This window comes from Theropithecus gelada, chromosome 14 (assembly GCF_003255815.1).
Source record: "Theropithecus gelada isolate Dixy chromosome 14, Tgel_1.0, whole genome shotgun sequence".
Lineage (NCBI taxonomy): Eukaryota > Metazoa > Chordata > Mammalia > Primates > Cercopithecidae > Theropithecus > Theropithecus gelada.
In genome coordinates this window covers 52,520,848-52,547,951 of record NC_037682.1, presented here as the reverse complement: position 1 = coordinate 52,547,951, position 27,104 = coordinate 52,520,848, and the positions used below count along the sequence as shown (strand labels likewise).

At 39.5% G+C, this 27,104-nt stretch overlaps 1 protein-coding gene across 3 annotated transcripts in view; it reads left to right on the top strand.

Annotated features, from left to right (window-relative positions):
- Positions 1-10,234, top strand: part of TEAD1 (TEA domain transcription factor 1) — a 273,397-nt gene extending 263,163 nt beyond the window's left edge. For all 3 annotated transcript variants that reach the window (XM_025356169.1, XM_025356170.1, XM_025356168.1), the window contains one exon: positions 2,605-10,234. In XM_025356169.1, the coding sequence (XP_025211954.1) occupies positions 2,605-2,718 (114 nt within the window). In that variant the 3' untranslated portion in view covers positions 2,719-10,234. The remainder of the gene's footprint in view (positions 1-2,604) is intronic.
- Positions 10,235-27,104: the final 16,870 nt, after the last annotated feature.

Below are 27,104 nucleotides of genomic sequence, written 5' to 3'. Positions count from 1 at the left end.
TATTATGTCTTTTTTCCTCCCCAAGTGTTTTCAGTCTGATACTGATTGGATCTGCAAGTGTGGAATCGCAGATAGGGAGGGCTAACTGTATTCTTTTATAGAAAGCTTGCAAGAAGTTTGCATAGATTGTAGAAGTGCCAGGTGCTGTGCTAGACCCTTTGTAAATGTTATGCAAATCTCACTTTCAGACTATGAGGTCATTTTTATTCTCATTTTATGGATAAAGAATGTCAGGCCACCCCAAGGTCACAGAGCCAGTGATAGAAATAAATTAAGACTTGAATGGATAGAAAAGACTTTGCAAGGTATCTTATGGTCATGAAATGAAAAGACTTGAGTTTAAGACTTTATGGCCTTGGTCACTTAATCTTCAGACATCAGTTTCACCTTCATTTATAAACAGAACACTCAAGTCTGCACTTTCTACCTCAAAGGTTATCATTGAAATATTTTAATTCAGCTAAGCTATGACAGATGGTACCGCCTTCTGGGATACAATGCAAATAAAACCCAGTACTTGTCATATAGTAATTCATGGTGCTTCAGGACGAAAGAGGCAGGTAAATAAACCATTGCAAGGAAATGATGGCTGTAGTGTACTCATGAAACAGGTACCTCTCAAGTGCAGAGTGATGAGGTAGGGATTCTCAGGGATGTTGCCTCGATGGATAAGCAGACATCTTTCTGATTACTAAGAATAGGGGTATCCCATGGGTGCATACTTAGGTGCCAGGGCTGGGGTGCTGTGGTGAATTAGGCAGGTTGGCTGCCATCCTGGGGTCTGATGCAGGAGGCAGGCATGCATCAAGTCATCACAAAATAAATGAAAACTGTAGCTCTTGCTACCTGGCAGAGGGACACGGGGCATTGTAGAACAGGAGAATTTGACCTAGTTCAGGAGGAAGCTGAGTAAGGCTTCCTGAGGAAGAAACAATTGAGAGCTATCTGCATGGTGAATATACAACCATGACCAAACAAACCTCTCAGCTCCTTCCCTGTCAAAGAGCACCTACTCCTAGAGGTATTATAATATCATATGAGACAATCTGTGTAAAGCATTTGATACTGAGTAGATGGATAATAAGCACTCAATATTTGTTGGCTATTCTGATGTGAATTTTCATTCATTCATCAATTATTTATTTACTCATTTATTTTTGAGGTACAGTCTTGCTCTGTTGTCCAGGCTAAAGTGCAGTGGTGCAATCTCGGCTCACTGCAACCTCTGCCTCCCAGACTCAAGTGATTCTCCTGCCTCACCCTCCTGAGTAGCTGGGATTACAGGCTCCCACTACTGTGCCCAGCCAATTTTTATATTTTCAGTAGAGACGGGTTTTCACCGTGTTGGCCAGGTGGGTCTCGAACTCCTGACCTCGTGATCCACCCACCTCGAGCTCCCGAAGGGCTGGGATTACAGGCATGAGCCACTGCGCCCAGCCCAGCAGATATTTATTAAATGACTGTTGTGTGCCATGTCTTCAAACTAGTTGCTGGGAAACAGGGCCCCTGTTCCTTAGGAACTTATATTCCGCTGGATGAGATGGACATTAGAAAAAAAATTGTTCACACCTATATGTGTTTACCAACTGTATAGCATGCTGTGAGGGGAAAATGAGATGTACTGCAAGACTTTATTCTTTAGGTAGGGACTGGAGGAAGCAAGGATGCCTTTAAAGGCAAGGGAAACTAAACAGGGGAAGCAGCCTGATACTTAGAGGGAAATTAGGCCTATGACAAACTGGATGAGGCTCTCAAGTTCAGAATGTTTTCATTCAAACAATGCTTTGGTGTAATCAAGTACAAAAGTAACAGTCACTGAAGCGTTTGGTGGTGTTTGTACTTGATTAGATTTGCTCTTAGAAAGTTCCTTCTGAGAATAGCATGGGGAATTGAGACCAGAGTGAGGACAGGAAGGAGTCAGGGTCTGTCTGGTGTGGAGGAAGCTGCAATGATTTGGGCTGGAGAACTCAAAATCTGAAGGAGAATTAGAGGGATTCAGGAGACTCGAGGGGAAACGCGAGTATTTCACAGTACATTTTGAGAGATAAAGCCCATGTCCATGGAAAGAATGTCATTCCACAGGATTCTCCCTATCCCACTGTTCCTTGATTCAGCAGATACTTTGCTGGGTCCAGGCACTGCTAGATAATATGGTGGTGAGGGAGGCACTTCTGCAGTTTCTGTCTGTTATTGGCTATTGTGAAACAAGATTTAGCGCAAGTTTAAGACTAGGATGGGAAAAAGTAGATTTTAAATGTTCTCATCACAAAGAAGTATATGAAGTGCTTGGTATGTCAGTTAGCCTGATGTAATCGTTCCGCAATGTATATACATCTATCATCACATTGTAGCCCATAAATATATGTACTGCAAGACTTTATTCTTTTAAGTAGGGACTGGAATTATTACTCGTCAGTTTAAAAAATTCAAATAAAAAATAATACAATTTGTGTTAGAGGACACAGAGCGAGGCTGAACAAATCTCTGTTGGACTTAAGACTCGTTCTTCTCCAATTAAGTCATAGTCATCCATAGTCCATACAGATGGAATATGTTTTCATCCGTGTAGTATTACACTTACATACCTTTTTTTTATTTTAACAGGTGGTAACAAACAGGGATACACAAGAAACTCTCCTCTGCATGGCCTGTGTGTTTGAAGTTTCAAATAGTGAACACGGAGCACAACATCATATTTACAGGCTTGTAAAGGACTGAACATGGTTATTTATATATATAGATATCTGTATATACACACACACATATGTACACAGACACTCTCTCCATTATCGAACGACTGACTGTAAACCTCACCACACAGGGTGGTGCCCTGGCCCCGAGGTCACCCCAACTTTTCTAAATCTTGTTTGAGTGAAGTCATTTTTTCATGTGTTCATACTATCATTGTAGCTGTGAAGTTCTGGTACAGTTGTAAAAAGAGAAATTGAGTTGTTTCTATATGTTCTTCAGATGTGCAGCCCACAATTCCTCGGGAAAGGTGAACCTGAACAACCCAAGTCTCTCTCTGCAGAGCCCTGTTTCTAATTGTGGTAGAAAATATTGAGACAGAGCATTTGCCATGGGACATTTACAGCCTTTATACAAATGTATTTAGTTCTCTTTTTTCCAACATAAAATTCTTGTTTTAAGATACAAGTAAAATTAATCTTTAAATATAAATGTAAATTAGTACACAAAACTAAGAATCTTTAGACTTATCTTTGTAACTAATTAGGGTGGAAGTTATGAAAGAATGTAATTCACTAAATTATTTTTTAAATGAAACCTTTTTTTTCTTTTTGAAACCAAATGTTAAACTATAGCCTTAAGAAATGCTTGGTAGAAGTGTCCTAATGAGACAAATTTGTACTTTTTTCCTCAAGGTTAACACTAATCTCCTAATCCATTAAACTCTTGAACAGGTATTACAAAGGAAGAAAACTTCACCCCTTATCCTTAACATATATAGTATATTTAAAAAATATAAAATTGTATTGTACTAATGTGATGATTGATTATTTAATGAAAAAAGATGGCTCTTTTTGCAATAAGTAGATACTGAAAAATCTAAACTTACAATGTTTATAGTCTTGTTTGTGCAGTTATATTTTATATGGACAACCAAATTTTTTATTAAGATGAGTAAATATTTGAACCACTGAATTTTAATAACAAAATTTTTAAATTGGCGTCAATACTGAATACTGCACTGTGCGATGCAAAGTATACAGAATCCTGTGGCTGGGAGAAAATTTCTTCAAACAGACAAGTAAAAGGCTCATCAGTTCTAGCATCTCTGCTCCCCAGAAAATTGTAAGCATCCTCACCAGCTTGTGGACACATTATTTCTAATGACCCAATATGCATATTAACCTATAAATAGAGCTATATGTGTATGTATGTGTATACATAAACACAAATGCACATATAGAATTACTCAATACATTTAGTGAACACTTGTTTAGTGTCACTCAGTTTGCTAGGTGCTGATACGTATGTATATCTTAATGTGTCTGTAGACTTAGATACATCCTCTCGAAGCACATCCATTTCCTTAGCCTCTCTCAGTAAGTTACAGTTCTTGTTTGGCCTAGGTTTAAGAGGCCCAGCTACCTATCTCTGACCTTTTCAAATAGGCTCATTTGGGAGATTCTCTTGCCAGGAGAAATTCAACTTTCCGGTCTAAGAATTCCAGAGCATTGCCCAGGCAGAGTTGGTTTGATGTGGCCAGATGTTTTGAGTTATTTCCCATAAGTGTTTCACTGGGAGAGAACAAGGAGTATTCCTCCAACTTCCCAAAGAAATATGTTTTTATAAGTGGTAGGAACATGTGCACACAATAGAACATGAAACAAGTTTTTTAACTTGTAAAACTTGTCAAGATTTTTTCACCAAGCTAGAAAATAAACTTAGTTCTACCACATCCAGTTAACTTACACGCCCCCTTCCCTGTCTCAACACCTGCTTTGACCCTGCTTGTATTAATACATCGGTCAGCATCTCGTGGTTCCAAACATGAGGGTGTGGCTGGCTTGTGGGAAACAGCAAAACACTGACCTCTCCCAAATGCATCCCTGGTCATTGGGAAGACAAGAGGAGAAAGTGCAAAACTGTCCCCATTTGGAATGCCCATTCCTTCTAGAAACCAGTTGGACAGTGCTACTCTGCCCTTCATAAAGAGACTACTGTTGGTTCCCTGATTCCAGGCTGGCCTGTGAAGGATTGTGCCAAGTGTCCCCTTTCACGGTCGCCACATTTACAATGACTTCTGTTGAACACTCCTCTTAGGGATGTTTCTTTTGCTCTTATTTCCTGCATCTTTCCTTAAGGGAAGCCCCATCCTCTCCCAGGACCAGGAGTATATGACCAGGTGAGCACAAATGGCTAAAAGCCAAGTTATCCTAGAACCTCAGTGGGAGAGATATCTGTTTCATATTCTACCCAGGAATGGGACTTTTCATTGCAGCCAGGAGGGCTCTTGGGATTTACTTTCCAAAGCACAAAAATACTGGGACCCAGGAAGTCCAGCTAGAGGACAACTCTGTTGGCGCAGAGACGGACACAGCCCAGTCTGCTGACCTAACAGGGTCAGCGGGGCCCCTGGTGCTTCACCACCTGCATCCTCTTGCTCAGAATGCCTTTGCATTTGAGTTTTCTGGGTTTCTATGGTTGACCTTGAGGTTTACTCCTTGCTCTTACAACATTTCTAAAGATTTTTAAAAGTTTACTTCTTGTCGTCTTCTTCTAAAGCCTTCTTCAGGACAGATATTTTCCCTATCTTAACCACTGGTCCAGTCACCCCAGGGGGCTTCTCTTTGTCTCTCTCAGATTAGACCTTTGGGTGAGATTGGCATCACAACATCTAATCTGAGTCTGTCTTTTGTCCTTCATTCTGTATGGCAGTCTCCCTTTGTTTATAAAAGCTTTCTAAAGCATACTAAAGAAGCCTTCGCAGAGCCCTGTCTCACTTCTCTTCCAGATGCTCTATCCCCTCAAGACCCTCTGGTGCCAGGCTTGCTTCACGGCCATCTTGTGCTTGCTTTCACTGCAGAGTTTGGAGGCCAGTTTTCCACAGCCTAAACAGGGAGGAGCTGCAGAATGGGGCTCTGGTCTGTGGGCGTTCATTTCCATCATAGAGAGAGGCTGAGAATAAAACAAGGACTTATTTACACATGTCCTAGAACCTCAGAATGTCCAAGCTACCTGAGACCAGGGTTTCTCAACCTTGACACCATTGACATTTTGGACTGGGTAATTCTTTGTTCTGCAGAGCTGTCCTTTCCACTGTAGGAGATTTACTAATATCCCTGGCCTCTACCCAGTAGTACCATTAACACCTCTTCCCCACCCAGCGTGTCTTCAGACATTGCCAAATATCCCATCAGGTACAAAATGATCCCCAGTCAAGACCTGTTGCCTAAGATGTTACAGGTCACAATGACCACATTTGAAATTGTTTTCCCTTCCATTTTACCCCGTGAAAGCATCTCTCCCAGAGCCTTGCAAGAGGCAGGTAGGACTATTAAGTGACATTGTGTCCATATTTCTTCCTGTTTCAAAACTTTTGTTTCCCAACAATTTCTCTCGCTACAAGTATTCTTTCACTCAGCAGTGGGGAAGGTGGTGACAGCTGGTCACCATCATCCCTTTAATCACCTCACACCTGTTTAAAGAGTGTTTCTGATTTGACCTTCATCCTTAGTTTACTGGGGTTAAAAAAAAAAAAAAGGTCTCAGCAATTTTCATTATTTCTCATGGATCTCATTATCAAACCTTTACTTACTTCAGCATATTTCCTCTGGGCTTCTTCCAGTTTCTGCCTTACAATCAATGCTGTTTTGTAAATTTATTGAAACCTCTGGAACATTTCACCTTTAGAGATGGAGGAAGAGGACTTAGAGAAATTTTCTCTCTCGAGCTGAAAGCACAGTCTACTCTCCTTCATTTTGTCAATGAGAAAGTTGAGGCCCAGAGGGGAGGTGACATGTTTAGAGTCACCCAGCTGGTTAGTGACAGAAAAAGGGTGAGACTTGTCTAGGGTTCCTGCCAGTTTGATCCTTGGCTTCTCCTGGGAGAGGCTGCTTTTCTTCGCTGCTCTAAGCTTAAACAACCCCTCAGAGTGTGTGGACAGGTCAGCTTAGAAGAGACTGGGAGATTGAGGATCTCCCTGTGCTGGAGCACAGCCTCACAGGATGCTGCTTCCCACACTGAAGTGTCCTGTCTGACTGTTGCTGTCTGAGGCATCCACAAGCAGGTAGGAGAGCTGGTGAGCCATTTTGCTTCCTGAGAACAATTCCCCAGCCTCAGGCTCTGAGTCAAATTTCTATTTGGTAAGCATCCTAGCAGCAAAGTCCTGCACTCAGACCAGCCAAAAAACAGCCCCCGTTCCAAGTACTTGGTGTCAAAAGTCCCCGAATGACTTTTAAACCCAAGTCTTCTTAAGGTTTCAGTACTGTGGTGGCTTTAGCAGTTGTTTTTGTGCAACTATAAATTATTTAAATCATATGAGATGACAGTCAATTTTACAAACCAGGTACATATTAATTTGTATAATTTTGTATATGCTCTGGTACACTATACCTGAACTAACGAAGGGTAGAACTAATTCTGTTTGTCGGTGTTCACACCTGTGACATTAGGAGGATATGTCTGCATTGCTTATTTCTTTATGTTGGTGTTTCTGTGGCAAAGCCCTGCACATGGCATTTCTGAAAAGCCTTAAATCTTTAAGATGTTGCATGTAGGGTATGCAGTGCAAAAGGCTGCCTCGGAACTGTGAGCCCTTTTGTAAGCTGGAAGCATTTCTCTTACTACTGTTACTTTTGTAGGAAGTTTTCAATTCAGAGCTGCCAAAGCGTTCCCGTAAGCAGTGCCTTAGTAATACCTTAGTCATGCCGCCAGCCTTTTCTTACACCGATTCCTAATGTTCATTTACTAATTGGCCCAATATTGGAAACAAAACAAGCAAAAATTGTCTTCATTTTTGTTTGTAAGCCCATTTTTTCTCCAGTTCTATAGGAAACTGACTAGTTGGTCTAAAATCTGAAACTGGACACAAGTCAGTTCTTTCACCACACTCTCAAATGTATATACCAAAACAAAAGGTTGCAACTTCATAGTTTACTATGAAAAGCAAATTGTACTTTTTAATGTTGCCTTTTAAATTTATGACCAAATACTTAGCTATTTGTGAATCTTCTGCACTCTAGCATGAAAGTGCCTTTGGTTTGAGATTCCAGCTTAGAAAAGTGCTGCCATAATAACGATAATTTGTAGAGAGACCAAAAATATTTTGAGATCACCATAATGCCTTTGGTTTACCGGGATGAGTAACCAACCACAGGCCTCTGTTCACAAGAGCACGACGTGGTCCCCGCCTGCTGCTAGTCTGTCTGCCAGTGGGGGCCTTCCAACATCCATAGCACACTGCAGCGGAAGGACCCCAGGAACTGTTGTGTTTGTGTGTGCTGATGACCCAGTGTGTCATTTCACCTCGTCACCCAGCCGTGCGTCCGGATGAGGGGACTTCCGCACAAACGACAGAATCTTGGCCGGTGGACAGATATTACAGCTTTCTCCTCCTCCTTGTGTTCATGTTCAGTCTCTGTGGAGACTTTCTTTTCCATTCAAATGACAGTGCGCACTTATCTGGTTTACACAATGATACCATTTTGAAAGTTGGAAGCCTCAAACTGAGACGACAGTGCAGAACAAAACAAAAGTGAGTTAGGGTCGTTACAATTGAAGTGTTCTTCTTAGGGCAAACATGTTGACTCCGAGTAGTGTGTATGAATGTGCTACAAGGAACTTCCAAAGAGCACCATTCACAATTTGGCATTTTCAAAGCATGTTCCAGCCCTCAAAGGGGCAACTCTTTAAAGTCCTTGTTGGCTTTTATCAAACCTTGTAGAAATTGGGAAAGCTGATAGAGGTAAGAAAGATGAGTGAAAAGGACAAGAAGGCCAAACACCAGCCAAAAAGAAGCCAGGAAAAAAAGATTTTTCTTTGCTAATATAGATGTAAAAATAACATCAGACATCTTTGAAAATTAGCCTCGAAACTCTTCATACATATGTTCTGTGTGTCTCTACCTGGTGTCTTTAAGAATATCCTCTCTGGGCTCTGAAATTTTAGGAGTGATTCTTATCCACTCCAAGTTGTGAGTATTTCTAGAAATTTGTGCAAACAAACAAAAACTATCAAACGAAAAGAAAATGTACTCAACCTAAGTTATAGTTAGCTGCTGGAATTCTCAACTCCTCCCTGCCAGCACTATACCACAGTGTGGAAGAAATTAGTCAAATGCTTGTTTTCCTGCTTCTCTTTTCAACTGTTACTGTGCTTTGTTTGACAGTAGTTTTCTCTCTCGAAGTCATTGCTTATATTGTTAAGAATGAAGGTTTGTGTTTAAAATTTATTGCATTGCAAAGGGTAGTTTCACTGAAGTCATGCACCGTTAAATAAGATGAAATATTTGTATTTATTGTCCTACTTCCTAAGCCGTAACTTCTTTTACTCTGTGAATTTGCATTGAGTCACTCATGCTACACTACATCGCTTTAGTATTTGAGATGGCATTTATGTTTCCTCTCGTTTATCATGAAATGGGGTCAGATTCCATCAGATTCCACCTCTGTCAGGTGGACTCTTTTGTCTGCCTTCCATGATGAGATTTTTTCTCCTTCCCCTTTCTCTAAGAGAGGCTGACAGATCTAGGTGTCAATCAGTTGGAAACCAGTCTCTGATTTTTTTTTCATTAGTCATTTTCTGTCATTAGTTTCACTGTGTAAATTAGATATCAACTGCACTTCTTAAAAAAAAATACATCTCCCTATTACCTCCTTGAAAGATTTACTTCTGTAGGCCTTTTTCAATAGGCTCATGACTGCAGACAAGAAAAAAAAAAAAAAAGTAAAAAACAGTACGTGCCTGAAAATGACAAAAAAAAAAAATTTGTAACATTTAAAAAAGAAACCTGAATAGCCTTTAATTCTTTAATAATACACTTAAATTTTATGTAAATCGGTTTTTGCCACGTGTGTTTGTTCACATTCTAAGTGACTTAATGGGATTCTCACGGTCTGTGTCTTCGTGTCACGTGTATAAAATGGGCTTGTGACGTAAGCGTTTCATCTGGTCAGTGGTTCCTTTGATATTGTACTGCTGCTGGGAGTGGGCTGTGGAACCTGCCTTCGGGTAACCGGGTTCCTCATGGGTAGATTGGGGAGATGGGGGTGGGCGTGGGCAAATTCTCACACATGTTTTCTTAACCTATTTGCAGAAACTTTCAAAAGGCATTTGATTAAACCTCTTGGCAGTACAGTATTCTCGTATTTGTTAACGTCTGTGTTTAGGTACTGGTACCTTTTTGTTTTAAAATGTTCTAAGTGTTGGCTTTAAAGTGAATTTATCTTTAGTATGATAGTTATATGAAAATTATAGGATTTGTGTGCAGAGAATTTTTTTATAAAGTGCTTTGTAAAAAAAAAAAAATGTATTCTAGCTTTTGCGGTACATATGTGTGATAACTTTAATACCCATGACAGTTAAGTGCAATTATTTCATCACTCTAAAAATGCTATTTTTGTGTCAGTTCCTGCAGGTGTTTTCATGTCTTTGCAAAGTGACACATTTTGATGCCTTCTTGATAAAGTGGTAGACATTTTGTAGCTTTCTAGAAACTTTGTATTCATACGGTATCAATGAAAAATAAAGAAAATGAAAGCGTGGGTCACCTTTTTTATCTGCCAAAGTGTATGTTGTTAGGAATGAAATGTGCTTTATGTATTTTGAGTGATGATATGAAGGGCAGAGTAAAGGAGGTTGCAGCTTTCATCCTTTTGAAGGTGTCCACCAAGCTTGATAATTGGAACTTTAGGTGTTATATCTAACAGGGTTTCTTAAAAAATACCCACAAGTCAATCAATCCCCCTGCCTGTCTCACTCTTTAGTGCTTCATTAAAATTGACATAAGTTTTGCAGAATGGCTTGTCTGTGGATCCCAGACTTACCCTGAGAAGCCAAGTCCCATGGGCCTCAGCACACCAGCCCAACCAGAGTGTTTTTTGTCGTTGTTAACCCAACTTGTTGGGCACATGCCAGGAATGAGGGATAGAGCAGAGGATGGGGTACAGAGATGGCTGTACATCTCTGTACAGCATGGCTCTTTCCCACACAGTACTTAAATTCTCAGGAGCTGGATTGCATATCGAGCAATAACTCCTCCCGACCCCTGTCCTCAGCATCACCATGGGGTTCATGATTCAGGGGTATGCAGCACAGGTGCCTAACAAAACTTTGGATTCCCCAAGTGTTTACTGTATGCTGGGCTCTATGCCAAGTGTGTTGGTACAATGTATGTATACATTGTACTTTAAAATTCTCGCTATAGTTCCAGTGACATCATTCCCCCAAACTAAGGCCCAGAAAGGAAAGGATAGCTTATTAAAAGTCATGACTAGTATGTTGTGGAGCCTTAAAGAAGGTCACTCTGATAGTTCAGCCTGCACTCTTGGCCCCTGCATCTTGGCTCACTGCACTGTGGAAGCAGCTCAAGACTAGAGGAGAAATCTGGCTTGGGGGCAAAGAACTTTCTTAAACAATGGTTATCTTGGACTTCTGATAGTGAGACTCAAATGTACCTTGGGATCCTTCATTTATGTGAACTAGATCTCAGAAAGTCTTGCTTCTCCTTATTTCCTTGAAGTCTGAGGCAAAGCCTGCCTGAAATCCCAAGAAGCATGCTCTGGAGGGGAACATGAACAGAGAAATAACTTGCCTGCCCCTTTGAAAAGGGATGATTTTCAGCAAGCCACCATTTGAGAGGAATGCCATGGTCCAGTGAATTGCTCAGAGCAGAGGGAAGGAAATGATTTAGCATTTTGTTGAAGTCCTATGCCAAGCATCTTCACCGTTTTCTTTAACCCAAATACTCTTGAAAAGGGGAATCATTTCTAATTTTTCCATAAGGAAATTGAAGCCTTAGAGATGGTAGAGACCCTTGTTAAGGTCATACAAGCTGGTAAGTGGCAAGAATTTAGAGGTGAAAGCACCTCCTTCCTTGCAGTTCTGGTGCAGCTGCTCATGACACCTTTCTACCTCCTCCCCTAAAACAGGGTACTTTAATACCTCAAAAACATCCTTTGTTAGTGCCTAGGATTCCAGTCACCTTGAGTTCAGCAGAGAGAGTGACCCGTTAGGTAAAACAACATCATTGAGTAAAGAGACTAGAGGAGCAAACAAGAAGGTTCTGGTATGATCAAGGAACAAGCAACTTTGCTGGAAACCCCTAGTCATTTCTTCCTGCCATATTGCTTCAGGGTACTAATATGTTCCAGGGGACTATTGAATTCTTCCTGCCTTATTGCTTCAGGGTACTAATATAAATAGCTACTACTTATTGGAAGCCATATAGTTATAAAGTAATCAGTGTGAGCAACTGATAAAATTCCAATAATGTGTGAGCCTCTGGGGTGTTAGTGGGTAAAATTGCCTTCAAAGCCTCCCTTGTACCGTGTGATGCCCCATAACGCCCCATACACCTGATTTTAAGTAGGTTATCACAAGTAGCAGATAGGCTGCTGATTACCTGACTGCATCTTTTCAGCAAATATTTTCCCACTTGCTTAGGTTTCCAAGAAGCTCAGATTTTTAATTTGTGCCCTGTGCTATTAATAACGAACTAACTAAAATATAAAGGCACAGAATGAAAGAATGAAAAATGTATACTATCAAAACACCAAAATAAAGCTGATGTAGCCATATTAACCTCAAACTAGTATAGCTCAAGGGAAAAATTACTACTAGAGTTAATGAAGATTACTTCAAGAAGACACAGGTTTCAGTTGACCAGGAAGAATAAAGATGTTAAACTTGTAGGCACCTAATAACATAGCTTCAAATTATATAAAGCAGAATTTGACAAATGACCATAGTGGGAGTTTTCTAAACTCATTCAGTTACTTACAGATAAAGCAGACCCCAAAAATGTAAGAGAGAATTTGAACAGCATAATTTAATGTGCTGTTCTAATACAAAATACAAAGTAACGAACCCTGAAATTGGAGACTACATTATTTTCAAGTGCATACAGAATTGTTATAAAAATTGATCATGTCCAAGGCCAAAGGCCAGGAAACTATGGCCCATGGGCCAAATCTTGCCCATTGCCTATTTTTGTAAATGAAGTTTTATTGGAACACAGCCATTTGTTTACTTATTGTCTGTGGCTGCTTTCACATGACAATGGCACAGTGGATTTTTTTGCAGAAAAATCCTGTAACAAAACCTAAAATAGTTACTATCTGTACCTTTACAGAAAAAAGTTCTCAAATCCCATCTTAAGCCAAAAAGCAAGGTTCTACATCCAGTAGTCCTAAAAAGATACTCATGATTCCCTTTCTTCAGTGTATAGACACTGGCAAATGGTTAAAAATCCCTTTAATACCCTCATGTGGCATCCTAGTATCATTCTTCAAGTGCCCCAGCCTCTCCTTTGATCGTGGTCTGTGGGTCCGAGAATAGGCTTAGATCTTGAAAGGATGAATGAGAAATGGTGATTTTATATATATATATATATATATGTTTGCTGCAGCAGCTGACAGCTAACATCTCACCTGATCTTAATATTTTATTATTAGAACAGTCAAGCTGCCCATCTACCTTATCCCTATCTTGTCATCTCCACAGATCCCTGTGGGATTGCATCCTTGGTTGCCATTCCCTGCTACCTATTATGGTAATAACTATCTTGCCTCTGACAGCTAAGTGCTGTCACCTGGCCTCTGCTGTTCCAGACTCCTGTCGTCCATTCACACAAGGGAAACCTTTCAACTCTGTTTCCCAACAGCACAGCCCACTCACTAGTGCATTCACTCTGGTTTTAGTGAAGGAAATGTCTTTGGCGCACAGGTAGTGGGTGTTCTGGTCAGAAATTAGAAATCCATCTCAGGAGCATTGCCACTTTGAACTTTCTGAGCCCTGCCTCTGTTCTGCAGGGCAGTTCCAGCATCTCCACCTCATTTACTGTAGACCATCATTCCCTCCAAACTTCAAGGAGCTATCCAGCAGCATGTTAGTATCAGCTTCAGGTTTCTGCTGGGATGTTAAATCCTGAATTGTAGAAGAGTATCCCACATACTGATAAACCATCCCTAATCTAGTCTAGTGTCATGTCCTCAAGATTCATTCCCAGGCATGTTCCAATTCCTGCTGAGAAGAGTAGCCAAATCCTGCAGCTGTCTTGATGATCCCTCTCCTCCTGAAGCAAGGACCCAACTCCACAGTTGGACCATGCTGAGGCTTTACCCTAGTAATTGGTCTAGACGCAACAACAGGAGGTGGGGCAGGCCTTGGAGGAGGAAAGCACTTCATCTTGGGGGGCATTCATTTCATTTGAGGCCTTGACATGGTCTCCAAGCAAGGAAGCCTGTTATCCATCTGCAGGAGGGAGTGGACCACTAACTCAGAGGGTTCAGAAGTATATGAAGTTCAGAGTTCTCAGCATTTCTATCCAGATGTTCCCTCCCCATGTCTAGGGTCCCACCCCTTAACTATTAGTGCCTGACTTTAACAGGATACTTGTGAGGGCTGTCAATTCAGTATTATTTGTAACTTCTAGCTTGGTTTTTAGCAGTCTGTCCTCTGGCTGCATGAGCTGAGGATCACTTTAGATGCCAGGGAATCCTTTGACACCATGCCCTAAGTTGAGCCTGATGTTGCCTTCCATCCTTGCACTGATTGCACTTAGCAACAACCAACCTATTCCACAATCCTTATAATTAACACCACCCCATCTCTCTATCATTCTAGAGATTACATAAGTGAGTGTATCCCCTTCCTCATGGGCCCAATAATACTTTACCATACGTGGGAGTCTTAGCTTTGTGGTGCTACAACATACCAGGAGAGATAAACTGTCGTAGTTTAGATTCCCCCAAGAAGCAGACCCTAAAAAAGGACTCAAGTGTAAAGTTTATTTAGGAGCATTAATAGAAAATATCACTTTGTGTAATAAAAGGTTATTCATGAAGGTGAAATAATTTTAAATTGGTATGCACTTAAAACGATCGCCATAAGGATATGAAAGAAAAATGAGCAACAAAGGAAAGTGCAATTCAAAATCATACATCACTCAGTAATTAATGAAGCAAGCAGACAAATACCAGGAAATATGTAGAAATTTTGAAGTACTGGAAATACATGTTTGTGTGCACTCTGTGTATACTATATCCCCAAATTATCAGTATTTTTCCAATCACATATGGAAAAATATGAAAACCTTGTACTTGCAAATTAAGCAAGTCTCAATGTATTTCAAGGAATTGCTACAATACACACAGTATTCTCTGACCACAATGGATTTAAGATAGAAATCAGTATAAAAGGCATCTTTAGGAAAGCTCCATATATTTGAGAATTAATAAACAGATTTCTAATTAGTCATGGGAAAAAGTCATGGAAATTATTTAAAACTGTCAAGTCCTATTAAAATATGTGGAATGCAGCTAGAGCAGTATTTAGAGAACGTATAGGCAGACATGCCTAGAAATGTGCATATTAGGAAAGAGAGACTAAAATGAGTCATTCAAAACATGAAGTTAAACAATAACAAAAGGAACAACAACAAAAGGGAACTACTAAAGGTAAGAGCAACCTCGAAAGTAGAAAACACAATAGAGATCAACAAAGTCAGCAGCTGGTTCTTCAAAAATACTCAAAATATATGAAACCCTGGCAAGACTGAAAGATCAGAGAGAAGCAAAACGATAAGAATGAAAATATGAGCATTCCTACAGGTCATATAAAGATTAATAAAAGTGTAATACAATAGGTAATAAAAGTATACTGTATAAACTTTATGCCAATAAATTTGTAAGTATAGATAAAAGAGTGAATTCTTTAAATACTATAACTTATGAAAATTGTCTCATGAAGATGTAGAAAAACTGAATAGTCTTAAAATCATTAAAAATAACAGTGCTTCCCAATATTTCCACACAGAAAAACCCAAGCCTAGATGGTTTATAAGCTCTATCAAACTTTAAAGGAACAAAATTGTGGAATCTTACATAAAATAAATACTCCAGTGCATAGAACAAAGGAGACAATTTTGGTCTTAGTTTAGGTCTTCTAGAAAACAGAGCCTGAGGCAAGGATTAAGATGCTAATATTTGGCCAGGTGCAGTGGCTCATGACTGTAATCCCAGCACGTTGGGAGGCCGAGGTGGGCAGATCACTTGAGGTCAGGAGTTTGAGACCAGCCTGGCCAACGTGGTGAAACCCCATCTCTACTAAATATACAAAAATTAGCTGGGTGTGGTGGTGCTCGCCTGTAATCCCAGTTACTCAGGAGGCTGAGGCAGGAGAATCACTTGAAGCCGGGAGGCAGAGGTTGCAATGAACTGGTATCACGCCACTGCACTCCAGCCTGAACGACAGAGTGAGACTCCATCTTGAAAAAGATGCTAATATTTTATTTGGGAAATGCAAATTCAGCACAGTATGAATGAGAGAAAAGTAGAAACAAAGCAAGGGAAATCCAATGAAATGTGGTGTGATGCATTACTATATTGACTACCACTTCATAGTCAAAACGGACATGTTATGTTACTCAGTATGTGAGATTCTTGGAATGTGGATGTTTTTGGAAAGGTTGCAAGGAGGAACAATATCTTGGAGTAGTCAGTGGAAGAGAGAAAAGGGCGTAATCTTCCTGTCAGGTAAGCTCCCATCTCCCAGTTCTCATTGAGTAACATTTACCCAACACGGATATTACTGCCGTTTTATCTGTGTTGCATCATCCCGACTTAGCAGCTGTTCAGGAATTGAGATCCATGTACTATGATGGTGGTGTTTTATTAAAGTTCAAAAGTGAAGGGGAAACCTGGCATGTGTGGGGTGCCAACCAAGGGAAGGAAAGAGGGAGGCAGTTAAGGGAATCTGAGAAGGTACACAAAGTGTGTTTCTAAATATGCTTTCCCATTTATTTGATAAAGCTAAAATACCAACAAGGACAATATGAAAAAGGAAAATTATAGGCTAATCTCATGCATAATAGAAATTGACAAAATATTAGCAATTTAAGAGTAACAATGTAAAGCATAATGAATGATGGCAAAATGGGGTTCATTTTAAGAATGCAAGGTTAATTTAACATTAGAAAATCAACCCATGTAATTCACATTAAAAGATGAAAGAAAAATCATAGCTCATTTCAATAGATGAAGACACATGCACCTGATAAAATTCAATGTCTGCTGTGGAATTAATATTTGTGTCCTTCCTTTCCCAAATTCATATGTTGAATCTCTAATTCCCAATGTGCTATTTGGAGGTGGAGTCTCTGGGAGGTAATTAAGGTTAGATGAGGTCATGGGGTTAAGGACCCTATGATAGGATTAGTGCCCTTATAAGAAGAAAAGGCTAGAGCCCTCCCTTTCTGTTCACCATATGAGGATACGGCAAGAAGGAGGCCATTTTCAAACTCAGAAAATGGTGCTCACAAGACACAGAATCTGTCAGCACCTTGATGCTGAATCTCTCAGCCTTCAGAACTGTGAGAAATAAATGTTGTTTATGTCCATTCATGATTTAAAATCTTCTTAGCAAATTAGGACTAAAAGAAACCTTTCTGAACTGATAAAGAGTATCTAAATCAGCTTACAATAAAAACATTTCTTTTGATGTTGCAAATGAGACAAGAATGCCTACATTAAGACATCTACTCAACATACCAAGGTTCTAAACAGTGTAGTAAGGCAAGAAAAAGAAAATACGTAAAGATGGAAATTCAATCTGTCATTATTCTTAGATGATAAACTTCTTTATGTAGAAAATCCAAATGTTAAAATGGGGCAGGGTGGGAGTAGTGATAAAGTGTAGATTTTTTTTTCAGTTTTTCCTTTGTACATTTTTTATGATCAAAGATAAGTTGTCATCTGTTTAAAATAACTTTTAGTAGTAATACAATGGTTTTTTCTAAGCCTCTTGGTAACCACAAAGCAAAAACCTGTAATAGATTGACTAAAAAACAACAAATTAAAACATACTACAATAGAAAATCACTTAACAACACAGGACAACAGTAAGAAAGGAAGAGAGGAGTTACAAAACAACTAGAAAACAAGTAACAAAATGGCAGTAGTAAGTCCTTCCCTATCAATAATAACACAAAAAGTAAATGGACTGGGGGGCGCACCCAAGATGGCCGAATAGGAACAGCTCCAGCCTCCAGCTCCAAGCGTGAGTGACACAGAAGACGGGTGATTTCTGCATTTTCAACTGAGGTACTGGGTTCATCTCACTGGGGAGTGCCGGACAATCGGTGCTGGTCAGCTGGTGCAGCCCGACCAGTGAGAGTTGAAGCAGAGCAAGGCATTGCCTCACCTGGCAAGCGCATGGGGGAAGGGAATCCCTCTTCCTAGCCAAGGGAAACTGAGACACACAACACCTGGAAAATTGGGTAACTCCCACCCTAATACTGTGCTTTACCAAGGGTCTTAGCAAAGGGCACACGAGGAGATTATATCCCACACCTGGCCCAGAGGATCCCATGCCCACGAAGCCTCCCTCATTTCTAGCACAGCAGTCTGAGACCTAACCGCAAGGCAGCAGCCAGGGTGGGGGAGGGGCGCCCGCCATTGCTGAGGCTTAAGTGGGTAAACAAAGCCACCGGGAAGCTCGAATTGGGTGGAGCCCACCGCAGCTTAAGGAGGACGGCTTGCCTCTGTAGACTCCTCCTCTGGGGACAGGGCATAGCTAAACAAAAAGCAGCAGAAACCTTGGTAGAGGTAAATGCCCCTGTCTGATAGCTTTGAAGAGAGCAGTGGATCTCCCAGCATGGAGGTTGAGATCTGACAACCGACAGATTGCCTGCTCAAGTGGGTCGCTGACCCCTGAGTAGCCTAACTGGGAGACATCCCCCACTAGGTGCAGACTGACACCTCACACCTCACACGGCAGGGTACACCCCTGAGACGAAGCTTCCAGAGCAAGAATCAGACAGCAACACTCGCTGTGCAGCAATATTCTATCTTCTGCAGCCTCCGCTGCTGATACCCAGGCAAGCAGAGTCTGGAGTTGACCTCAAGCAAACTCCAACAGACCTACAGCTGAGGGTCCTGACTGTTAGAAGGAAAACTAACAAACAGAAAGGACACCCACACCAAAACCCCATCAGTACATCACCATCATCAAAGACCAAAGGCAGATAAAACCACAAAGATGGGGGAAAAGCAGTGCAGAAAAGCTGGAAATACAAAAAATCAGAGCACATCTCCCCCTCCAAAAGAACGCAGCTGATCACCAGCAACGGAACAAAGCTGGACGGAGAATGACTTTGATGAGTTGAGAGAAGAACGCTGCAGTCAATCAAACTTCTCAGAGCTAAAGGAGGAACTACGTAACCAGCACAAATAAACTAAAAACCTTGAAAAAAGAATGGATGAATGGATAACTAGAATAATCAATGCAGAGAAGACCTTAAAAGAACTGATAGAGATGAAAACCATAACACGAGAAATACTTGACAAATGCACAAGCTTCAGTAACCGACTCGATCAACTGGAAGAAAGAATATCAGCGATTGAAGATCAAATGAATGAAATGAAGCGAGAAGAGAAGTATGGAGAAAAAAGAGTAAAAAGAAATGAATAAAACCTCCAAGAAGTATGGGATTATGTGAAAAGATCAAATCTACATCTGATTGGTGTGCCTGAAAGTGATGGGGAAAATGGAACCAAGTTGGAAAACACTCTGCAGGATATCATCCAGGAGAACTTCCCCAACCTAGTAAGGCAGGCCAACATTCAAATTCAGGAAATACAGAGAACGCCACAAAGATACTCCTCGAGAAGAGCAACTCCAAGACACATAATTATCAGATTCACCAAAGTTGAAATGAAGGAAAAAATGTTAAGGGCAGCCAGAGAGAAAGGTCCGGTTACACACAAAGGGAAGCCCATCAGAATAACAGCGGATCTCTCAGCAGAAACTCTCCAAGCCAGAAGAGAGTGGGGGCCAATATTCAACATTCTTAAAGAAAAGAATTTTTAACCCAGAATTGCATATCCAGCCAAACTAAGTTTCATAAGTGAAGGAGAAATAAAATCCTTTACAGACAAGCAAATGCTTAGAGATTTTGTCACCACCAGGCCTGCCCTACAAGAGATCCTGAAGGAAGCACTAAACATGGAAAGGAACAACAGGTACCAGCCATTGCAAAAACATGTCAAAATGTAAAGTCCATCAATGCTAGGAAGAAACTGCATCAACTAGCGAGCAAAATGACCAGCTAATATCATAATGACAGGATCAAGTTCACACATAACAATATTAATCTTAAATGTAAATGGACTAAATGGTCCAATTAAAAGACACAGACTGGCAAATTGGATAAAGAGTCAAGACTCATCAGTCTGCTGTATTCAGGAGACCCATCTCACATGCAGAGACACACATAGGCTCAAAATAAAGGGATGGAGGAAGATCTACCAAGCAAATGGAAAACAAAAAAAAGCAGGGGTTGCAATCCTAGTCTCTGATGAAACAGACTTTAAACCATCAAAGATCAAAAGAGACAAAGAAGGCCATTACATAATGGTAAAGGGATCAATTCAACAGGAAGAGCTAACTATCCTCAATATATATGTACCCCATACAGGAGCACCCAGATTCATAAAGCAAGTCCTTAGAGACTTACAAAGAGACTGAGACTCCCATACAATAATAATGGGAAACTTTAACACCCCACTGTCAACATTAGATGGATCAATGAGACAGAAAGTTAACAAGGATATCCAGGAATTGAACTCAACTCTGCACCAAGCAGACCTAATAGACATCTACAGAACTCTCCACCCCAAATCAACAGAACATACATTCTTCTCAGCACCACTTCGCACTTATTCCAAAATGGACCACATAGTTGGAAGTAAAGCACTCCTCAGCAAATGTACAAGAACAGAAATTATAACAAACTGTCTCTGAGACCACAGTGCAATTAAACTAGAACTCACGACTAAGAAACTCAATCAACACCGCTCAACTACATGGAAACTAAACAACCTACTCCTGAATGACTACTGGGTACATAACAAAATGAAGACAGAAATAAAGATGTTCTTTGAAACCAATGAGAACAAAGATACAACATACCAGAATCTCTGGGACACATTTAAAGCAGTGTGTAGAGGGAAATTTATAGCACTAAATGCCTACAAGAGAAAGCAGGAAAGATCTAAAATTGACACCCTAACATCACAATTAAAAGAACTAGAGAAGCAAGAGCAAACACATTCAAAAGCTAGCAGAAGGCAAGAAATAACTAAGATCAGAGCAGAACTGAAGGAGATAGAGACAAAAAACCCTCCAAAAAATCAATGAATCCAGGAGCTGGTTTTTTGAAAAGATCAACAAAATTGATAGACCGCTAGCAAGACTAACAAAGAAGAAAAGAGAGAAGAATCAAATAGACACAATAAAAAATGATAAAGGGGATATCACCACCGACCCCACAGAAATACAAACTACCATCAGAGAATACCATAAACACCTCTACGCAAATAAACTAGAAAACCTAGAAGAAATGGATAATTTCCTGAACACTTACACTCTCCCGAAGACTAAACCAGGAAGAAGTTGAATCCCTGAATAGACCAATAGCAGGCTCTGAAATTGAAGCAATAATTAGTAGCCTACTAACCAAAAAAAGTCCAGGACCAGATGGATTCACAGCTGAATTCTACCAGAGGTACAAGGAGGAGTTGGTACCATTCCTTCTGAAACTATTCCAATCAATAGAAAAAGAGGGAATCCTCCCTAACTCATTTTACGAGTCCAACATCATCCTGATACCAAAGCCTGACAGAGATACAACAAAAAAAAGAGAATTTTAGACCAATATCCCTGATGAACATCAATGCAAAAATCCTCAATAAAATACTGGCAAACCGAATCCAGCAGCACATCAAAAAACTTATCCACCATGATCAAGTGGGCTTCATCCCTGGGATGCAAGGCTGGTTCAACTTACGCAAATCAATAAACGTAATCCAGCATATAAACAGAACCAAAGACAAAAACCACATGATTATCTCAATAGATGCAGAAAAGGCCTTCGACAAAATTCAACAGCCCTTCATGCTAAAAACTCTCAATAAATTCAGTATTGATGGAATGTATCTCAAAATAATAAGAGCTATTTATGACAAACCCACAGCCAATATCATACTGAATGGGCAAAAACTGGAAGCATTCCCTTTGAAAACTGGCATAAGACAGGGATGCCCTCTCTCACCACTCCTAGTCAACATAGTGTTGGAAGTTCTGGCTAGGGCAATCAGGCAAGAGAAAGAAATAAAGGGTATTCAGTTAGGAAAAGAAGAAGTCAAACTGTCCCTGTTTGCAGATGACATGATTGTATATTTAGAAAACCCCATCATCTCAGCCCAAAATCACCTTAAGCTGATAAGCAACTTCAGCAAAGTCTCAGGATACAAAATCAATGTGCAAAAATCACAAGCATTCTTATACACCAGTAGCAGACAAACAGAGAGCCAAATCATGAATGAACTCCCATTCACAATAGCTTCAAAGAGAATAAGATACCTAGGAATCCAACTTACAAGGGATGTAAAGGACCTCTTCAAGGAGAACTACAAACCACTGCTCAGTGAAATAAAAGAGGACACAAACAAATGGAAGAACATACCATGCTCATGGATAGGAAAAATCAATATTGTGAAAATGGCCATACTACCCAAGGTAATTTATAGATTCAATGCCATCCCCATTAAGCTACCAATGACTTTCTTCACAGAATTGGAAAAAACTGCTTTAAAGTTCATATGGAACCAAAAAAGACCCCGCATTGCCAAGACAATCCTAAGCCAAAAGAACAAAACTGGAGGCATCACGCTACCTGACTTCAAACTATACTACAAGGCTACAGTAACCAAAACAGCATGATACTGGTAGCAAAACAGAGATATAGACCAATGGAACAGAACAGAGCCCTCAGAAATAATACCACACATCAACAGCCATCTGATCTTTGACAAACCTGACAAAAACAAGAAATGGGGAAAGGATTCCCCATTTAATAAATGGTGCTGGGAAAATTGGCTAGCCATAAGTAGAAAGCTGAAACTGGATCCTTTCCTTACTCCTTATACAAAAATTAATTCAAGATGGATTAGAGACTTAAATGTTAGACCTAAAACCATAAAAACTCTAGAAGAAAACCTAGGTAATACCATTCAGGACCTAGGCATGGGCAAGGACTTCATGTCTAAAACACCAAAAGCAATGGCAACAAAAGCCAAAATTGACAAATGGGATCTAATGAAACTAAAGAGCTTCTGCACAGCAAAAGAAACTACCATCAGAGTGAACAGGCAACCTACAGAATGGGAGAAAATTTTTGCAATCTACTCATCAGACAAAGGGCTAATATCCAGAACCTATAAAGAACTCAATCAAATTTACAAGAAAAAAACAAACAACCCCATCAAAAAGTGGGCAAAGGATATGAACAGACATTTCTTAAAAGAAGACATTCATACAGCCAACAGACACATGAAAAAATGCTCATCACCACTTGCCATCAGAGAAATGCAAATCAAAACCACAATGAGATACCATCTCACACCAGTTAGAATGGCAATCATTAAAAAATCAGGAAACAACAGGTGCTGGAGAGGATGTGGAGAAATAGGAACACTTTTACACTGTTGGTGGGACTGTAAACTAGTTCAACCGTTGTGGAAAACAGTGGGGCGATTACTCAAGGATCTAGAACTAGAAATACCATTTGACGCAGCCATCCCATTACTGGGGATATATCCAAAGGATTATAAGTCAAGCTGCTATAAAGACACATGCACACGTATGTTTATTGCGGCACTATTCACAATAGCAAAGACTTGGAATCAACCCAAATGTTCATCAGTGACAGACTGGATTAAGAAAATGTGGCACATATACACCATGGAATACTATGCAGCCATAAAAAAGGATGAGTTCGTGTCCTTTGTAGGGACATGGATGCAGCTGGAAACCATCATTCTCAGCAAACTATCGCAAGAACACAAAACCAAATACCGCATGTTCTCACTCATAGGTGGGAACTGAACAATGAGATCACTTGGACTCGGGAAGGGGAGCATCACACACTGGGTCCTATTGTGGGGAGGGGGTAGGGGGGAGGGATAGCATTAGGAGATATACCTAATGTAAATGATGAGTTAATGGGTGCAGCACACCAACATGGCACATGTATACATATGTATGTAACAAACCTGCACATTGTGCACATGTACCCTAGAACTTAAAGTATAATAATAATAATAAAAGTAAATGGACTAAATTCTCCAAGTAAAGGACATACAGAGGCTGAATAAATAAACATCCAACTATGTGCTGCCTATAAAAAACCTACTTCACCTACAAAGACACACATAGACTGAAATAGGGGATGGAAAAAGATATTTCATGCAAATAGAGACCAAAAAATTGCAAGATTAGCTATACTTAGTTAAAATAGACTACAAGTTAAAGACTGTAAAAAGAGACAAGGTAACTATATAATGATAAAGGGGTCAGCTCAGCAAGACAATATTACAGTTATAAATATCTATACACCCAATACTGGAGCACCCAAGTGTATGAAGCAAACACTAATAGATTTAAAGAGAGAGACTGCAATATAATAATAGTGGGAGACTTCAACATCCGACTCTCAGTAATGGATAGATCATTGAAGAAAGAAACATTGGGGTTAAACTACACACTAGACCAAATAGGCCTATCTGACATTTACAGAACATTTCACTCAACTGCTGCAGAACATACATTCTTCTCTTCAGAGCATTGTCCAGAATAGACCATATCTTAGGCCACAAAACAAGTCTCAACAAATTCAAAAATGTTGAAATTATATTAAATATATTTTCTGATTGCAATGGAATAAAACTAGAAACCAAAAACAAGAGTAACCTGGAAACCACAAAAACGCATGGAAATTAAACAACATACTCCTGAACAATCAATGGGTCAATGACAAAATTAGGAAAGTGGTTTAAAAATTTATTGAAACAAACAAAAATGGAAATACAACATACCAAAATCTATGGGATACAGCAAAAGCAAGACTAAGAGGAAGTTTATAATAATAAATGTGTATATATATAAAAAAAGATTCCAAATAAACAGCCTAATGATGTACCTCAAGGAACTAGAAAAGCAAAAACAAACCAAACCCAAAATTATTAGCGGGAAAGAGATAATAAAGACCAGAACAGAAACAAATGAAATTGAGACTAAAAAAATACAAAAAATCAATGAAATTAAAAATTGGTTATTTGAAAAGATAAACAAAATTGACAAACTTTTAGCTACACTAAGAAAAAAATCATAGAAGGCCCAAATAAAATTAGAAAGGGAAATGAAGACATAATTACAGGCAGCACAGAAATGCAAAGAATCAGAGACTATTATGAACAACTATACACCAACAAACTGGAAAACAGAAGAATACATTTCTGAACACATGCAATCTTCCAAGATTAAACCATAAAGAAATGGAAGACCTGAACAAACCAATAATGAATAATGAGATCAAAGCCACGATAAAAAGTTTTCCACCAAAGAAAATCTAGAACTTGATGGCTTCACTGTTGAATTCTAGCATATATTTAAAGAAGAAGTAATACCAATTCTATTCCAACTATTCAAAAAAATTGAGGAGTAAGGACCAACCTCATTCTAAAAGGCCAGCATTACCCTGATGCCAAAACCAGACAAGGACACAACAAAAGGAAAGATATAGGCCAATATTCCTGATGAACACAGATGCAAAAATCCTTAACAGAATACTAGCAAACTGAATTCAACAGCACATTAAAAAGATAATTTGCCATCATCCAGTGGGTTTCATCCCAGCGATGCAAGGCTGGTTCAGCATTCACAAATCAGTAATATAATATATCACATTAATAAAACCGATGACAAAATCCGTATGATCATTTCAATAGATGCTGAAAAAGCATTTGAGAAAATTCAATATCCTTTTATGATAAAAACTTTCCACAAACTGGGTGTAGAAGGAACATCCCTCAAACAATAAAGGCCATATATGACAAATCCACAGATAGCATTATACCAAATGAGAAAAAATCGAAAGTCTTTCCTCAAAGATCTGGAACAAGACAAGGATGCCCACTTTCACCACTTTTATTCAACGTAACACTGGAAGTCCTAGCCAGAGCAATTAGGCAAGAGTAAGAGATGGAAAAATTGGAGAGAAAAATTTCAAAGTATCTTTGTTTGCAAAAGACATAATCTTATAATATGAAAAACCTGATGACTCCACTAAAAATGGTTAAAATTGATAAATGAATTTAGTAAAGTTGCAAGATACAAAATTAGCACACAAAAATTAGTATTATTTACATATGCTGGCAGTGAACAATCTGAAAAAGAAATCAAGAAAGCAATCCCATTTACAATAGCTACCAAAAACATACAAGACCTACGAATAAATTTAACCAAAGAAGTGAAAGATCTCCATAAGGAAATCTATAAAACACTGATGAAAGAAATTGAAGAGAACACATAAAAATTGAAAAAATATTCCATGCTCATGGATTGAAATAATATTGTTAAAATGTCAATGCTACCCAAAGCTACTTAAGATTCAATGCAATCCCTTTCACAATGAATTTTCCAATTACATTCTTCACAGAAATAGAAAAGAACGATGTTAAAATGTACATGGAACCACAAAAGACTCAAATAACCAAAGCAATCCAGAGCAAAACAAAACTGGAAGCATCACACCACCCTGTCTTCACAATATACTACAAAGCCACAGTAACCTAAGTAGCACGATACTGATATACAAACAGATACATAGACCAATGGAACTGAATAGAGAACCTAGAAGTCAATTCACACATTTACAGCCAACACATTTTTGACAAAGGTGACAAGAATATACAATGGGGAAAGGACAATCTCTTCAATAAATAGTGCTGGGAAAACTGGATAACCATATGCAGAAGAATAAAACTAGACACCTCTCTCTCACCATATGAAAACAAATCAACCCAAAATGGATTAAAGACTTAAATGTGGCCAGGTGCAGTGGCTCACACCTATAATCCCAGCTTTGGGAGGCCAAGGCAGGTGGATAACTTGAGGTCAGGAGTTCGAGACCAGCCTGGCCAACATGGTGAAACCCTGTGTCTACTAAAATACAAACAATGGGTGTGGTGGTGTGCACCAGTAATCCCAGTTACTCAGTAGGCTGAGGGAGGAGAATCGCTTGAACCCAGGAGGCAGAGGTTGCAGTGAGATGATATTGTGCCACTGTACTCTAGCCTGGGCAGCACAGTGAGACTCCACCTCTAAATAAATAAATAAATACTTAAGTGTAAGTCCTGAAACTATGAAACTGCTAGAAGAAAACACTGGAGAAGTGCTGTAGGACGTTGGTCTGTGCAAAGATTTTTTGAGTAAGACCTCAAAAGCACAGGCACCAAAAGCAAAAATTAGACAAATAGAATTATGTCAAACTAAAAAGCTTCTGCACAGCAAAAGAAACA